Here is an 18532-nt window from a genome sequence, read left to right as displayed (position 1 = left end):
GCGCTTTGGACTTCCACCAGAGTTTCCTCTGGCTTTGTCCCGACCGGGCGTGGATCGCCATCTTTCAGGTCCCCGGCTGCCTGCTACACCTGAGTCAATGTATACCATTTGTATACCCACTTACAACTATCATGTGGTGTCAAGTCAAGGAGACACACACATACACACAACTGTTTTTTCTTAGTTTTTGCCTACCAAATCCACTTACAATAGGGCTATAATAGAAGACACGCAGCTGACTGAATCCAGAACCATGTAGTTGAGAAGCAAACTTCTTACTAGAGCCACACACACACACAGAGTCATTTCAAAATAAATAAACAATAAAAATAAGAGTAACAGACAACAAAAGGTCATGCACAAGGAATGCATTAGTTTGAAGCTCAGTAAAAAGAGAGAGTCTTTAATGTTTTGAGGATTGCTCTTTGTTGGAATGGAGAAAGGGAAAAGTTCAAAGAAAGAAAGAAATCACCAACAGTTGTGTGTAGTTACATATATATTTACACATACACAAACCCAAACACACACATATACACGCTTTTCAGGGGAAGTTTTACAGTGACTTTGAAGTTTTGGCTTGTTTGCCTTCATCAGTCTGATGAATGCAAACAAAAACCAAAGCTTCAAAGTTACTATCAACCTTTTCCTTGCAAAAGTTATATGTACTCAACTAAAAAGTAGTGTGGAATCCTTCAGTATAGTGTTAAATTGTTTTGATATATAACTTGAAATAAAAACAAGCTTTAACATACACACACATGCACACCATAGAACCAAAGCGATTTTTTGAATTTCTCCATCCATTTATTCTTACTACATTTCCTGTCATGTCTAGAGAAGATGTGGGTTTCAGTACAACTAATCCTAGACTTAAACAATAGTGCTTCAAATAAACTACAGTACTATATTTAGTACTTTAATAAAAGATTATTAATTACCTGTCGGAATCCATCTTTAAAATTGTTTTTGAAATAACGGATTAGTGAATTTAAACCATCCATCATTAAGCCATATTTAGTTCGTTTACCAGTCCTAGTAATAAATAAAATATAAAATAAATCGCAATAAGATCAGTTTAAATAAAAGTAATAGAAAGTATTGATCAGGAGTTTGAATAAGTATATGGTAAAAGAAAACTTAGAAAAATAGTTGGTCATATCATCATACTTAGTCTATAGAAATCAAGTGTGAGTAGTGAATGTGGTAAGTGTGTTAAAAATATTTATAGTGAACATATTAAGGAATAGTTAGTTTGGATAATAGAAGAACTGAATTTTACATACCGAGTAAAGTCTGTTTTTAATGCACCTGTGCTAGCATACTGCTTTGATAAAATATCTGCATTGTCAGCCCACACTAAAATAAGAAATTATATCAAAACTTAATTAATATGCACTTCTCATTCAAAAAGTTATCATCATCATTTAACGTCCATTGCCCATGCTGGTATGGGTTGGACAGTTTGACTGGGCTGGCACACTGGAAGGCTGTGCCAGGCTCCAGTCTGATTTGACATAGTTTTCTGTGGTTGGGTGCTCTTCCTAATGCCAACCATTTTGAGAATGTAATGGGTGCTTCTACATGCCACTGGCACAGGTGCCAGTTGTGTGACACCGGTATCTGCCACGACTCCGATTTTGCTTGGCTTGATGGATCTTCTCAAGCACGACATAATGCAAAAGGTCTTGGTCATTGCCTCTGTGGAGCCCAACATTCGAAAGGAGCTCAGACACTTTGCGTCCATGAGGCCCAATGCTTGAAAGGAACTCAGCCACTTCACCTCCATGAGGCCCATTAGAAAGGAACTCAGTCACCCCGCCTCTGTGAGGCCCAACACTTGAAAGGAACTCAGCCAATTTGCCTCCAACAGGCCCAATGCTCAAAAGGTACTCAGTCACTATGCCTCCATGAGGCCCAACACTCAAAAGGTACTCAGCCACTTTGCCTCCGTGAAGCCCAACATTCAAAGATTGATTTTTTTACGTGCCACCAGCATGGGTGCACTTGGCTTGACGGATCCTCTTAAGCAGAGCACATAGCCAAAGGTCACAGTCACAAGTCATTGCCTTTGTGAGGTTCAAAGTTCGAAAGTCATGCTTCACCACCTCATCCCATGTCTTCCTGGGTCTACCTCTACCACAGGTTCCCTCCACAGTTAGAGATCGGCACTTCTTTACACAGCTGTCCTCATCCATATGCATCACATGACCATACCAGCACAGTCATCTCTCTTGCACACCACATCTGATTCCTCTTATGCCTAACTTTTCTCTCAAGATGCTTACACTCTGTTGAACATGCACACTGACATTGCACATCCAGCGAAGCATACTGGCTTCATTTCTCTCAAGCCTACACATGTTCTTGGCTATTATAGTCCATGTTTCACTGCCATGCAGCATAGCTGTTCAAACACAAGCATCAAACAATCTGCCTTTCACTCTGAGAGAAAGGCTCTTTGTTGCTAGAAGGGGTAGGAGCTCTCTGAACTTTGCCCAGCCTAATCATAGTTATGCTCTTGGAACAACCACTTCCACTAATAACCTTGTCACCTAGATACAGGAAGCTGTCTACTACCTCTAGCTTGCCCCCACCCCCGGCAGTTGATGGAGTCTATTTTCCACACATGTTACATACAGATATATATATACGACGGGCTTCTTTCAGTTTCTGCCTACCAAATCTACTCACAAGGCTTCGGTTGGCCCTAGGGCTATAGTAGAAGATATTTGTCCAAGGTGCCATGCAGTGGGACTGAACTCAGAACTACGTGATTCGGAAGCAAACTTCTTACCACACAGCCACTCCTGCACCTATATAAAATGAAATTTTTTTAACTATATTATCTCTAAGAAAATGTTAATCCAAAATACAAGATATTTAATTATAAAATCTACTCACCATTTTTAAAGATGTATGAAAAGTTTTGAGAATCCATTACATCTTTTCCTGGGGGTAAAACCTGAAGATACTATAAATATAAAGTGCATAAAATGTAAAAGAACATAGCAGTGGCAAAAAAATATACAACAAGCTAAAAGCGTTAACTGTGTAGACTAATATCAAATGATGCTTGAGGATGGTTATAATTAACACCAACTTTGTCATGTGCACAAGTATCACATTTCCTAAAAAGAGATAAAATCTTTGTAATCAATGGTAATAATAAATCTCTAATCCCTTATTCTAGCAACTTTTCTTCTTATTTCATGTTGCAAGGGAATGATTTCGTTAATATTATGTAATGAGGTAAGAGAGTAATTTAATAAAGAATTTCCTATCCAGTGTTCTTGGTGCATGAAGGATGGATAGTTTTAACATCCTGTCAATTGGGCTTGTATATTTAATTTCATTCTTCAACATGAATGAAATGTTTTTAAGAAAATTGAAGACATTTGTATACTTGCTTAAAGACAAAATGAATGAAATTTGCATACTTACAAATAACTGATCTTGTAATGACTCTTTGGCTATCATACTTTGTACAACATTGGTACGATCTAGGCAATCAATGCAGTTTGTCCGGAAGACACCATTCTGTTGTGTTAAGGTAATGCCATCTCGCGATGAAGAGAAAAAGCTATAAATATATAAGTTTCTCCATTATACATTAAAAGAATAAAACAAATGTTGAGTGATAAACATTTAATAATTTGTCATTTGAAACCTATATTTTTAACTTCATTTTTAACAGCAAATGGTTCAAACTCATTTATTTTCAAGTTACGTAGATTTTCTGCATTCAAGTGTCATGTCTTATTTCAATCTAACGTCACATTTGTATATTCTAACTTACATAAAGATACATTTTTCATAACCAATAATGACAACATAGTCCTAAATTTTTATGTTTCTTACTCTAGTTACTATATTAGCATTAAAACCACATCTAACACTGATTAGATCACTTAGATTTAATGAAATTATCTACTTCTGGAGATCCATTTGTACAGTTTGTGAACTTTATTTAATGGATGTTCATACTACTTACTTTGAGTAGGTATCTATGAAGCCTGTAACCCTAGTTCTCTTTCTGTCAGAGATCCCACTTCATTTTTTTATGTAGCTATTTTTTACATGGGATACATATTGAACAAAACCAAGATATTAGTCAACTGAAATTGAAACTTGGTATGTAACCTCTTAAGGATACTATAATCACTGTTTAGCATTCTGCTACATAGAAATATGTTTTCCTTACGACTTATAATCCATGACTGGCTCCCGTACTGGTGGCACGTAAAAAGCACTATCCAAACATGATCGATGCCAGGCCTGCCTGACTGGCTCCTGTGCTGGTGGCACGTAAAAAGCACCCACTACAGTCTTGGAGTGGTTGGCGTTAGGAAGGGCATCCAGCTGTAGAAACATTGCCAGAGCAGATTGGAGCCTGGTGTGGCCGCTGGCTTTCCAGACCCTAGTCAAACTGTCCAACCCTTGTCAGCATGGAAAACGGACATTAAATGATGATGAACTCCAAAATTTGACCAAAAATAGCGATTTAAAAAATTTCCAACTGCATTGTGGAGCCTGAAAAAAATTTTTAACCACAAAGTTCTTTATACACCTTTCTTTTAACCCTAATTCCCAACAACATATCGATTCTTGGTTACCAATTTTGAAATTTGCCTTTTTCACTCCGCCCTAATCCACACTCCTTCCCTTCCCAAAGTGTTTCTCTTCTCTTCCTTCTCAATTCAGTCCTTGCTACCCTGCTCCCTGTATTGGTGCAACCCCCCTCTATATACCTAGATTCTTACTAGTCACAGTGGTCCCCACCCCGACTCCCAAACCCAGTCCTCATTACCCTGCTCACTGCATCACCACTTCCTTCCATCTCCTCCCCCTGTATATACCCAGATTCTTTCCAGTCACTGCATTCTCCCACTCCCGACTCCTTAGCGATACCCTGCCACAATTCATCTCCCTCTTCCTTACTCTACCATTCCATCTATGCCCTGGTCCTCGTTCCTTGCAAGTATACCCTGGCACTTGCTGCCATCCCTCACCTGCTCGCTCTCACTTTCCCTTGCTCTCCCCTCTGGCTGAGTAATCATGTATCTCCTCTACAGCAAAAAACCTGTTTCTACCCTTATTCTTGTTAACTCTTGGTCTCTTTCTCTCCCTCTCTCTGGCTGGGTAACCATGAACCTCCTCTACAGCAAAATATCTGTTTCTGCCTCTCTGTCAAACTCTATTTTTCATCATCTGACACGAGATCACCTACTCCAATGCCCTCTCCCCTCTCAAAGATTCTTTATCTTGCAAAGCCAGTGCAGGTGCCACTTAAAAAGCACTCAGTCCACACTGTAAAGTGGTAGGCATTCAGAAAGGCATCCAAGTATAAAACCATGCCAAAAATGACATGCCACATAAAAAAACACTCAGCCCACTCTACAGAGTGGTTGGTGTTAGGAAGGGCATCCAGCTGTAAACACCGTGCCAAAACACATTCAGAAGCATGGCACAGGTTCCTGCTTGGTCAGCTCTTGTTAAACCATCCAACCCATGTCAGCATGAAAGGAGGATGTTAAATGATGATGATGACGATGAGGAGAAATGTGGCACAAAAATAATTTCAAATGTACAAAAAAATTGAAATTATATTACACTGACGAGAGATAAAAGGAATACTCACCCTAATTCTTTTCTTTCTTCACGTACCAAATCTATTAGAATTGAAAGCCTCTCCCATCGCATATTTCGACATTCGTGATGAAAATCATATGCTTCATACCTGCAAAAGTTAATAAAATCTTTACTTTAAAATGTGTATATAAATCCTCATCTGCAAAATTAATTTACTATATTTTGTGCTGTTACATATGAAATTATAAGTATATATGTGTAGAGGTGTGTATGTCTGGTGGAAGAATGTTACTATTTAGCACAAGGAAAAAGGTAGATCCCATAATACTTGTAGCTTCTCCCACACTGGTGAAGTTGGAGACTGATGTTCAGCTTGAACTCATGCAATTTGCTGTTAGTAGGAAAACTTTAAGCTGAGAGAGAACATTCCAAGGGATTGTAATTCTGAGAAGGAAAAATTAGGGAAAGCATGCAGTATAGGGTCTGGCAGTAAAGCTGATAAAATGAGGAAAGTCTTATCGCCTACAGATTGTTAATTCAGAAGAGTAGAAAATGTAGCTTAAGAAAAGACATGTTAGGAAGTGTAACAGACTGTTGAATGAAGGCCTGCCTATCAGCAGTCAACATGTGTACAATATTTGAAGATGACAGCAGGAATACTGTCAAAAGCAGTCACTTTGTCAAGCTAGAGAGAGAGAGAGAGAGAGAGAGAGAGATTGTGTGGTAGCTTTGTTCATACAGGTAAATGAGGTTGGCTAATGCATGGGTGCTTGGTGATTAATGTATTTTGGAAGGGAACATATAGAAGGATAGAATTATAGAGTGGCAGCCTTCAGAACCACCTGTTTGTACACAAGATAGGCTATTCTATCCATATGTAATAACGAAGATACTTCATGCAGAAATTCATTACATATGTGAACAGAAATCTTGTAAAGTTTGCTAGGTGTACAGTGTGCATGTGTGTTTGTAGACTTGGTAGGAGCTGCTTTTTGTTTCTTTTTTTTTTTTAATTTGTTATCCAATATCTATTTGCTTAGATGGTATCCTAGTATGCTTGAGGATAATATATGAAATAAAATATTGTCTATATGTGTCTAAGATTGAAACTGGTCTGGCTGATTCCTTTTCACCATTCATGAACTTACTGTATACAAAGTTATGGAGTTTACATCTGTCTAACACAGATAATATTAACTAAAATTCATGGATATTTTCTGTAATAGTGACCCATTGAAATAAAATACTTTTAAGGTTTCGGTAATTTATCTAGTGAACCAGGTTATAAGTAACTTGTATTGATAATTTCTAAAGAAAGACAGAAATTCCAGACAGTGTAAGAATTGATTATTCCCATAAAGTTTAGAAATATTGGATTTGTGGTTTGAAAAGTTAAAGCTACCTTTAGGGTACTTAATTGCATATTTCCATATCTTAAGATGAATACCCACAGAAAGTAAGTAATTGTAGAAGTTTTCCAGGGCATCCAGCTGTAGAAACTTTGCCAGATCAGATTGAGCCTGGTGCAGCCTTCTGGCTCACCAGTCCTTGGTCAAACCATCCAACCCATGCCAGCATGGAAAGCGGACGTTAAATAACGATGACGATGATGATGATAATAATGACTGAGGATAGTAAATATGGTAGAAGTAGTTTTACAAGGTGATGGATATGCATATTGTCAGAAGCAGTTGTTTAGCAGGTGATGATAATTAAAAGGAAGCTCAAAAGGAGGATGTTTGCTACATGTACAATGTGGAGTTGGAAGTAAGGTGGATAACAAATTTAGTAGTTTTAGTTGCTGAGATATAAAAAAAACTGCAGATAGAATCAAGCAGGATTAAACCCTCTTGGCCAGAATATGCAGCAGTAAGAAGGAAAAAATGAGAACATATATGCTGTGCATAGCTCTACTGATGATTTTCTTGTGAGTAAAGCTTGAAAACTAAATATTTTGTAATGAGGTGTGCCTATCAAAACTATTCTTTGTGATGCAGCTACTTCATACAGTAAATTGAACAATGTTACAAAGTACAAAAATTCCATTTATTTTCTTGAATTATTTCTACACTATCATCTGGCCAATAGCCATTTCCATTTTTGCCCCAAACTAATCTGTTCTCTGTTTAAACTTCTGAACTCATATATAGATCAGCCAATATCTTTCTAACTGTTTAAATTTTTTCCTCATCCAGACCTAATTTTGAAGTAACGGAAGCTCTGCAAAGAATCATGACTCTGGCCTGCCTCCACCAAGCCATTTAAGAAGCAAAAAAGAGAATACTACTGTTTTTCCTATCATTGCTTCAAAGATAATTGCTTCTCAGAATTAGCTAGCTGCATGCTTCCCTCACCCGAGACCACTCAATACACTTATACTGTCTCCTCAGACACACACTAACCATTATATCCAATCTTTTATCCCCAGAAAGTCAACTCTCTGAAATTCTTTTTCTGCCATGTCTTTTTACAGTTGTTGACTTACAGCTGTTCAAGCTGAACACAAACTGCAACTATTTCACCAGTGTTGGAGGGCTTTGACTGTTACAGGTACAAACTAATTCCATCTGGTTAAAAAAAAAAATGCAATTTTAAAATCTTGATCTAATGTTTCTCTTGCAACTGAAAAGGGTTTTGGGTTAACCATCATTAGCTCTCAATGTAATACTGAATTAGCTGATGAATACTTAGTGGTTACCACAAACTCAACATATTTGAATAGCATAGGTGTTGCATACTAATTCAAAATGGCTTTATTTATCAAAGCCTAGAAAGACTGATAATCAATATTGAGAACCAGCTTTTTAGTTCATAATGTACTCTTAAAATCTTACACTAGAAACTGAAACAAAATTTATTTACAAATATGAAATTGGAAAAACTAGTATGTTCATATATATTATGGAGGAGACAGCACAAGCAGTAGAGAGCCACATACATGTTCAGTACACTCTCTCTAGACTTGATAAAATAGATACCTATAAGAGACTAAAGTTAATTTTATTGCCTCACACTCTCTCCTTGCAAAAAGACTCTTGTGTCACATGAAAAGAAATAAGTATGTTCATTTACCTTTTTTATTAATTGTTCTGAGGAAAAGGGGTAGTGCCCATAGCCTTTTTATGCCATTCTAGACTGAGGTGTAAGCATAACTGAATGAGATTAGTGTGAGGAATTTTCAATTTAAAAGATGAATTCTGAGAAGGACAAAACACAGTGGAGGTGGTGGAGACAGGAGCAGCACAAATGGGTGTATCATATATGTTTCAGTCACTAGGTGGAGAGGAGTAGAAATGATTTTAAGGACATTAGAAAAATAGGAGGAAGGGCACATCTTAATAGTGGATTATGAAATATGAGGAGTTAAAGCTTGATTATCTCTAAATTTTTGAGGGGTTGTAATCTACAGTGTGTTTGGAGGATATATTATCCCAAATGTACAGCAATATTCTAATCTAGCATATATTATGCTTTGTATAGGATAATCTGATGTTCAAGGCTGAAGTATTTTTTGTCTCTGAAAGACAAAATCCAACTAAATGAAGAATGTGTAGTTACCTTGAAAGGATATTTGATGTTGTAAAGTTGAACATTGATAGGGAATACAACAATAGTAACTGTGAAATGTTCATGAATACAAAAGCTACATGATGGTCTAGGTAGCAACCAGAAAATAACACAAGCCTATCAATTGTCTTATAGCATGAATAAATTTCATTCAGTTATATGATAAGCATTATCTACTTTATGTTCTTCAATATCAAAGTGTAAAAGAAAATGACAAAATGTCTTAAATATTCAGTTATTTTAGTTTGGAAGAGATGTAATTTTACAACCTGATATCTTTGTTTGCAGCATTTACTATCATCTGAGCAAAGGCCTTTTCCAAGTAACCCTCAGGTTTTTTATGATCAATCTAAAATATTGAAAAGATTACATTAAATAAATATCACATTTTACTCTAATCATACATGTTGGCTATGTTTCTCTAGAGGAGTAAGCTAAGACAAAAAGCTATAGTAACTTTATTCTGCAGAACTTATTACTAATATGCACAACAATGAGAATCTGATAATTAATATTTGGATAAATATTAATCATGAGATTTCAAAATACATGTGGTTAAATTTTTATTATATATTTTATCATTTCATAAAGTTTTTGTTCTTATTAAGTTATAATAAGGAAATGTAATATTTAGGATAATTTTTCTAGAGTTGAAGAAAGAAAATATTAGCATTGTAGGATATTTGAATTAACAATCCACCTGAACAGAAGAACTAATTTGATAATTTCCCATTGTAGTTTAAACAACAATAGACACTGTCACTACATACATCTGTTTTATCCACAATTGAATAGGCTGGACAAATCTTCTCTAGAAAAGCATCTTGCCTTTTGTGGCCCAGCATCATCTCTTTTGTGAGTTTCACTAATCTGAAATCAGACCTCATTACTTTTTCCATTTTCTTTTTTAAAGATTCCCTCCACTAGGATCACTCAGCACTTCTGGATCACTTTAAAATCTTATCAAGAGACTTTTATATAGACATTACCTAGCTGTATTTGAAAGTATGCATTAGATTACCTTTCCAGGTGTCTCAGGTCTGTGATATCAGTGTGAGATACAGACTGATGCAGCCATTTTGCTCATGACTTTACTGCTCTTTAATGCATGTATCTTCTACAATTAATCCACAACACTTTTCATGATACATACATTAACCATTTTTATCATTAATCTGCTGATTATCTTATAAATGTCAATCACAGCCTTTAAGCTAATTGTGTTTAATTGACCAAAGATCAAACTTTATTCAAAGTTAGTGTTGTATATCCAACATATTTCCTCTCATCTACCACAAAAAAATTACCCAGCATAACAGATTTCTCTATTCCAATCTAATCAGGAAATATAAAAAAAATTTCACAAGATAGCAAAATATTTTCTAAAAATAACCCTCTGTATACTCTTAACTTCTCATAATTGGCATTTATCCAACTACCAAACTGTAATAGAAAAGTCATTATTTTCTTGCCTGTTCTATTGCCTTACAAGTGTTCTCCTCTTTGGCTTATCAAAGCATGCACAATTTCTCATCCATTTACTTGTAACAAAATGAATGCTTTCTTTATCATTGATCCTCTCAAATTTCCACATGGTATCTTATAAATTGAAACATTTCATGTCCCTCATCCTCAAATTTTTAAATATTGGCTAAATCCTATTCTACTTTTGATTTACTCTCTTCTTCCAATTCTTCTACATTTCCCAGTAATTTTTAATAGTTACTGTTCCACTAATGTATTCTTCACTGTTGGCTAGCTTGATTAGCTTGATCCATAATAGGTTATTCAACAGAAGCACCCACCTTTCCTTTATAAGTTTGCTTTCTCACAAAACAGATTAACCACTTGCTCATAATGCATGTCAGTCGATCATTACAAAGTCATTTTTCATCTTCTATAACAAAATTTATTATAAAGCTCAGTTCTTCACAAAGAGCAATGGTGGTAATAATTTTTATTTTGTTCTTGATCTAGGACAATCCTAATTTATCTAGCAGTCTTCCTCAAGTCATATGAAAACAATTAGCTTGTAACCTTCCTGAAATTAATGTTACAGAAGATTATATTCACATGAGGAATCTTATGTCTTCTGCATTACAGATACAATGGTTTTACACTAATCATTGAAATCTCCTGCTTTCTTTCAAAGGTGTTTTTCTTTCAGAATATTGATTGCTGTGAAAACAATGGCTGTCATATTTTGCATAAATAACCCAAGCATTAGTCATATTACAAATCAACTTCTCTATTATAAAACTGATGAGGAAGTTCCTATTGTTGCTTGACCTGTCATACATAGCAGGTAAATCTTCCTCACATTGCATCCTAGTGTCTTTAAAAAAAAATGACAAAGTGGATTAAATGGTCTTGGGGCCACTGTCCCAAGGAAAAGATGCGCAGGTTAAAGCAGGAATACTTTCAATCATAGGTGAGCATGATCAGGGCTAATATGGATTTTTCTCTCCCAAGAGTATAATTAATCTCCTATTTCCATTGTAGCAAGTTATCATAAACATTTATCGGTAGTAATATGACGTCATGGTCATGTTGGCCGAATAGGTATAATTGTTAGTTTCCCATTGGTTAAAATTACTGCCCATATTTGAATTCTAACTTGCGTCAAAGAGAAATCTTTACGAAATACGGGTCTTAGAATTCAGGTATGAGCAGTTATAAAAATCCTGATTTCTGGGAAATTAATCAGTGTTCATTGGTTGTCACTCGATTCTATGACACTCACTTTCTTGAGATATTGGTCATTGTCATGCCAAGTCTTTTATCTAATCCAACAAGGCTATTTTGAATTGTTGTTTAAAACTCTAGTAGCTTAGTTACAGAAGAATTAGTTAATATAAATTTTATGTTGTAAATCTCTGACAGTCTTCTTTTGACCTATAAAAATGTACTGTAAATATTAAATGTACGTAAATAAACTAATTTAGTAAATAATTTTTTTTTTCTTCATTTTCTTCAACCTGTTTATGAAATTTATTTCTGTAACTATGAAACTGTTATTATAGCGGTGAAAAAGAGTGAGCTTTATTATCTTCAACATACATGCACGTTCAGCATCTTGATGTGTATAACTCACCACAGAGTTTATGTAGTCTGAGCTAGGATTTATGCATGGTGATAAATACTTATAATTAAGTTATAAGTGACAGATTTATCACCATAGTTTCCTACTCAAGAAATAATTATATTTATTATCTCTTCCAAGTCAAAACCGTTATAAATTGGTGACCCCAACGTGATTCTGAATTCTACTCGATAACTTAATCATAAGTATTTATCACCATTCATAAATCTTAACTCAGGCTGCGTAAACGCTGTATTTCGTTTTTGGTGCCTTGAATTTCTTTGGAAAGAAGGATAATGGTTGCCACGAACCACAATGAAATTGTTGTAAAGCTCCACCGATTCCAACATCGGAAGCATCAACTACCAACAATAATTTTGCTTCAGGAACTAGATGGTTTAAGAGTGTTGCTAACAAAGTTTTTCTTTTATGCAATGAAAAGCCTGTCATTATCTAGCTTTTAAAGTTATAGCTTCATTTTTCTTTTTCCTATTCTTTAATAATTCAGTTAAAGGAAATAGACTTCCTGTGCAATGTGGAATGAATCATCTGTAAAAATTAATGAATCCTAAAAATTCTCGAAGCTTTCATAAAGAATTTGTTACTGGAAATTTGTTAATAGTTTCAACTTTGTCAGGCAGTGGACGAATTCCATCTCTATCAATGAGATGACCTAAAAAAGATATAGTGCATTCACTGAAAACATACTGATGGATTTATCAATATATCATATTTAGTCAGTCTTTCGAAAATTTGTATTAAGTGATTTTCATGAACTTCTTTTGATGGACTAGCAATGAGAATATCGTCTATATAAGCAAATACAAAAGGTAAATCTCTTGTTACTTCGTCGATGAATCTCTGAAAAGTATTTGCTGTGTTCCTCAATCTGAAAGGCATACGAAGGAATTCATACAACCCAAATGGAGTTGTAATTGCAGTTTTTGGTATATCACTCTCTTCAACAGGAATTTGATTGTATGCTCTAATTAAATCTATCTTCGAAAAGACATTGCAACCACTCAATGAAGCTGCAAAATCAAGGATATGGGGAATTGCTGATAAAGGTTTATTATAACTTGCTACATCATAATTAATACCAAACCAGAACCTCTAAAATGTTATATTTTTCCTTGATCAATCAGACTGGCTGACATCTGAAAAGTTCTCTATCATATCTACATTGCAATCAGTCTCTTCAAATTAGAAGAAAATCCTTGTTCAATTTGGTTGTTTTTAACTATTTAATTAAATTATAAACATTAATTTATCTAATAACAAAATTATACTATTAACAACAATACCTTATCACTTAGTATATATTATTCATTTAGTTAGGTGTGGTTAATATCAAGATTAAATTGATTCCATAGTGTCATACCAAATTGATAAGCACTTGTTTCCCATAGGAATAAATCTGAGCATCAAAGTGTCGATTAAAGGCATCCATCTGCAAGAAAAGAAAATTTAGTCATAAAATTGTAATACACATTTTTGTGAAGTGTAACAGAAAGTAAAAAAAATCTTTTTAATCTGAGTCAGGCTTTAGATATTGCACATCACATAACACTATGTGAGACTGCCCATCATACTAGCATAATTCAGAAGTATAGACACTAATTTTACAATCATAATACAGTATTCTATAGAGTTCATAAACCCTTTCTATTGCATTCATACTACAGGACAAAGTAGTTGTGCCTCAGAGAAGAGACGATAGTTGATTTGCTATGCTTGATAAAACCCATCTGTCACAGTGAAAGTGATGTCCTAAAACCATTATGTTTATGTTTGTATATGTTGGGACCCAAACCCAATCTGCCACCATCAAGCATTGCCCACATTTCATTTTTCCAACACTCTTCTAACTATGGTACTTCTCAGCTGTTGTAATCATTTGAGGGTAGAATTGGCACATATTTCAAAACTTCCCCCCAGAAACCACATTTTATTAACATCCATCCCTAATTCTTATCCCTTCATACCTATTTTCCACAGACAACCCTCTTTCTATGCCTTCAGTTATTTCTCTCTCCCCTCTGAGTTACATCTTAGGTCTGTCATATCTCATCTTTAACACCTCATATCAGCTATCATTCTCAACACCCACTCACATCTGACATTAATACCTCACCATTTCCCCCCACTCACTGTAGTCACCTTAATGTACCGCTAACATCCATCTCTGTCATTGTACATCTCCTCATCCTGCTTCTGTACATCATCTCCCTACTTTTTCATTTATCTACAGTTTTATGACACTGCTACATCCCTTCCTCCCAGTGCTTCCACTTGTCATCTCTTCTTACCCAAGCCACTTCTATCTATTTCACCTCATCCCTCTCCATACCAGTATTTCCCTTCAATCACACCTCCACCCTTGTTCATCACTCACTCTATTCACTTTTACCCCATTTATAACCGTCTGTCACCCTAAATTCACACTCTTATGAAATTACCTACCCTCTCCTCCAATCCACTTTCCACATTCGCTCTTATACTTTTACAGCAACTTGTGCCTTGAACTTCAGTATGGCACCTCATCACCACCATCTTCATCATCTTTCCAGCTACTCTCATCATCATCATTATCGTATAACGTCTGTTTTCCATGCTGGCATGGGTTGGACGGTTTGTCTGGGGACTGGATGTCAGGAGGCAGGACCAGGCTTCAATCTAACCTGGTAATGTTTCTACAGCTGGATGCCTTCCTAACACCAACCACTATGAGAGTGCAGTGGGTTCTTTTTGCGTGCCACTGAAACGGGAGCCGGTCGGGGCTTTAAAACTTCCTTATCTTAGAATTAGTGACAAGGATGAACGAATGAATGAAAAATGTCTTTCTAATGAGATGATAATTATATTTCAGACAATTAAAATTGTAAAGACTTACGTGATTAGCTGTACTGCTGATAACGGGTGTTGGTTTATATTTAAGATTGGGTCGCTGTGACCAGTACAATGGTATTGAACCACGACTCTGTAAATAAGAAATTAAAAAAAGATAATTTACATATTTCTATCATTTAGATTATTGCTCCAGTCATGCAAAAATTAATTTCATTAGAAATATATTTTTTAAACTTCTGATTAACTGCTATAGATATCCTAAAATATAGAGCTCAAGACCATATAATTTTTTACTCAGCAAGTAAAGAACTTGAGTTTAAATGATATCTAAATGTTAAATTATTAAAAAATAGAAATTAGACTGGTTTAAAAACTTTTAGCTCCTCTATTTGGCCTAACCTATGCTCCATAGCAAGTATAGAAGTTAGCTATAGGGCATAGGCTTAGTTGAAAGTAGACTTGGGTAAGACATAAGATGATTTTTCTTACTGCTAGCAAAGTGACAAAAAGCAAAGAATTGTCAAAGATTCACTTAAACTGAAGCATAGAAACTGAACAATAATCAGAAACAATGCTAGTACTTAGTATATTTGAAAATCAGAAGTGAGTAAATAAGATTACTTGAGTTAGAAAATCCTATAAAATATGGAACATTACTCTCATTGCTCCCTCTCTTTACCAATCTAAAATTGCAGGTTTATAATTTTCAAAGTTAGTTTAATATTATAAAGATAACCCATTCCTTCAAAATTCCTTTTCTGTTTCTACTCCCTTAAACCTTACAAAACAGAGAAACTTAATGAAATTTTTTAAAATGCTTTTCTTTCCATTGAAAATAGCAAGTCATCAATTTTTGCTAAGTTATAAAAATGGAATAAAATTGCTTGTAATGTACAAAAAAAAAACAAACGTTTAATTGGTAATTTGAGATATAAAAAAATATTTACCTGCACCAAAGAACATTTATGGCCATCATGGAGAAGCATTTGTTCAGTTTCCACAAAATTAGCTGCCTGTCCCTCTGAATCTAAGCCTCGCATATAAAATCTAGTACCAGCTCTGTAAACTGATCTTCTGGAAATTAAAATATAGTCTATGGCCTTATTGTTGACTGTACAAGAGCGTATAGATACAACTGATGAAAATGTCAAGGAAAAAGTATAAACGACGCTAGAAAATGTAATTATTATTAAAAGTGATTCTTTTATGAACATGAAGTCATGTTAGTATGAGCTGGATTGTTTCAGATGCAAAATAACCAAGTGTTAACAGAATAGTTGGCTTCTTCTTAGTACTAATGATTATGTGTTGGCATCCATACCTCATGGAAAACAAAAATGACTAACTTTAAGAGTGAAAGGTGCTCTACCTAAAATTAATGCAATACATGTGGTTGAATTTGAAACTGTACATTATTGATTCAAAGTCTTAAGCCCACAGGTAGATTATATAAAATGGAAATCAAATTTACACAAATTGGATATTGTAAAGCAATATACTAATGCATTTTCACATTACTTCCTTGAATTTAGAAAAGCTCTTTGTCAGAGTATATTCTCTTGAAAGTGACATCTACAATGCATAATGTCTTTTTCGCATTACAACTTAAAAACAAACATCTGTTTTTGCTCTAACGGTCACAGGGGATGGCTATAGACACAAGAATGGTAATGTTAAGAGGTTCACAACCACTTGTTTTCAGGTTCAATCCCACAACACATCACCATGAGCAAAAGTGTCTTCTACTATAGTCCTAAACTAACCACATCCTTTTGAGTGAATTAAGTATATGGAAACTTAAAAGAAGTCATGTTCGTCTTGACATTGCACCTCTTTGGTAGCATCATGGAGAGATGTAGCTTTCAGCCATAATGAAAGCAAGTCGTGTAGGAAGGCAGTAATTTAAACTCTAGTTATGGTGGTGCAGTAAAATGCATCCAGTTCATGCTGTGAAGTGCTTGGTGATAAGAAAGTTTTCCAGCCACGACTAATGTTGTATGTAACAACAAAGATTGGAGGTTTTTTCTGATGTTGATATTAGGATTAAATGATGGCAGAAATAGCAAAGAGCTGGAAATGATTATCCATCCCAGTAGTTCTCAACCATTTTTTGCCTATAGACCCCTTTGATCCTTATTTTACTCAGTGGGTGGGACCTTCATAGCCATTTGATGTCTAAAAACTATTATAATTTTAGGATTGAAAATTATTAAGAATAGTATTAAAAAATGTTTAATTATTGTGCATTGCAGAAATATGACCAGTTTATTGTGCATAAATTTTAACGACAAAATCTTATATGGATCCCCAAGGGTCATATTGAACCTGGTTAAAAACCACTGATTTATAGCAACTAGTTTACTTCACAGTTATGACTTCAATTCCTACTAGAGTGACTTTGTCTTCTAGATAAAATAAATACCAGTAATAATTCCTATTGGCTCAATCAACTATACACTTTCTCCTATAACAATTGGTCAAGATAAATTGTTAGTTAGTGGTACCATTCTTAAGATTTTCAGTTTTGTTCCTGTCTCCTACAACAGTTCAGTGTTCAAAAATTACATTTAACTCAAATTATGAATAAAAGTAGTTTCAAAACAATAAATACAAAAATAAAAATTTGGTAAAAAGATACATCCATGAACTACTGGTAGACAAAATTTTCCAAGTTCTGGTTGTTGGGCTAACTCTCTGGTGATATGACCATTCCAAATAAATTGTGGATCACCCTGTTACATAAATATAGAATAGATGACAATCAAAACTCATCACAGCCTTAAAGTGAAAATTGAGGAGTAAAAGTGAATGAAATGAAAGAATAGAGCAAAGTAACTCAAGAAAAACTGAAACAAGAAAAATGGATCAAAGGTTCTCAGCAATACAAAAAAATAAAATTAGGATGGTCACTGATTATTAACACTCATGAATTTATACAATGATTTTACTTTTTCACACAATTTGTTATCATTGATGATTATGAAGATGATGATGATGAATTTGCTTACTCTACAGTTAATAAACTATATTTCTGGTACGCATAAATTTGAAAATGTTTTAAAAGTTTTCAAATACACACAGGAGAAAAAGTCTTATTTCTTTTGAATGAATGGAAATGAATGGGAGGAAGAGAGCCTGCCGTATGTCGACCCAATAGAGGGACCAGCTATCCGAGTTGATAGTACCGGGGTAGATAAAGCAATTAAGAGTATGAAGACCGGGAAAGCCCCCGGCCCATCAGGAATCACTGCAGAAATGCTCAAAATATCTGGCAGTGTTGGCTATAGCCTAGTCACCCGTATTACGAACCAGGTGATACACGAAGGAGTCATACCCAATGACTGGTGTAGCAGCATCATAGTCAACTGCTACAAAGGTAAAGGTGACGCTTTAGATACAAATAATTACAGAGGCATCAAGCTGTTAGATCAGGTTATGAAAGTT

General features: G+C 35.0%; 1 protein-coding gene across 1 annotated transcript in view; it reads right to left on the bottom strand.

The window, feature by feature from the left end:
• The window catches only part of LOC106878932 (phosphatidylinositol-3-phosphatase SAC1), a 55306-nt gene that overhangs the window by 10298 nt on the left and 26476 nt on the right, over window positions 1-18532 (bottom strand). Inside the window, exons 6-15 of the mRNA XM_014928297.2 lie at window positions 17727-17820; window positions 16036-16223; window positions 15132-15218; window positions 13620-13688; window positions 9426-9505; window positions 5639-5737; window positions 3442-3580; window positions 2902-2971; window positions 1284-1356; window positions 939-1032 (exon numbers count right to left, since the gene is read on the bottom strand). Of these exons, the coding sequence (XP_014783783.1) occupies window positions 939-1032; window positions 1284-1356; window positions 2902-2971; window positions 3442-3580; window positions 5639-5737; window positions 9426-9505; window positions 13620-13688; window positions 15132-15218; window positions 16036-16223; window positions 17727-17820 (993 nt within the window). The remainder of the gene's footprint in view (window positions 1-938; window positions 1033-1283; window positions 1357-2901; window positions 2972-3441; window positions 3581-5638; window positions 5738-9425; window positions 9506-13619; window positions 13689-15131; window positions 15219-16035; window positions 16224-17726; window positions 17821-18532) is intronic.

Source organism: Octopus bimaculoides, chromosome 1 (assembly GCF_001194135.2).
Source record: "Octopus bimaculoides isolate UCB-OBI-ISO-001 chromosome 1, ASM119413v2, whole genome shotgun sequence".
Taxonomy (NCBI): Eukaryota; Metazoa; Mollusca; class Cephalopoda; order Octopoda; family Octopodidae; genus Octopus; species Octopus bimaculoides.
Note: the sequence above shows the minus strand (reverse complement) of the source record. Positions and strands in the feature narration are given on the sequence as shown.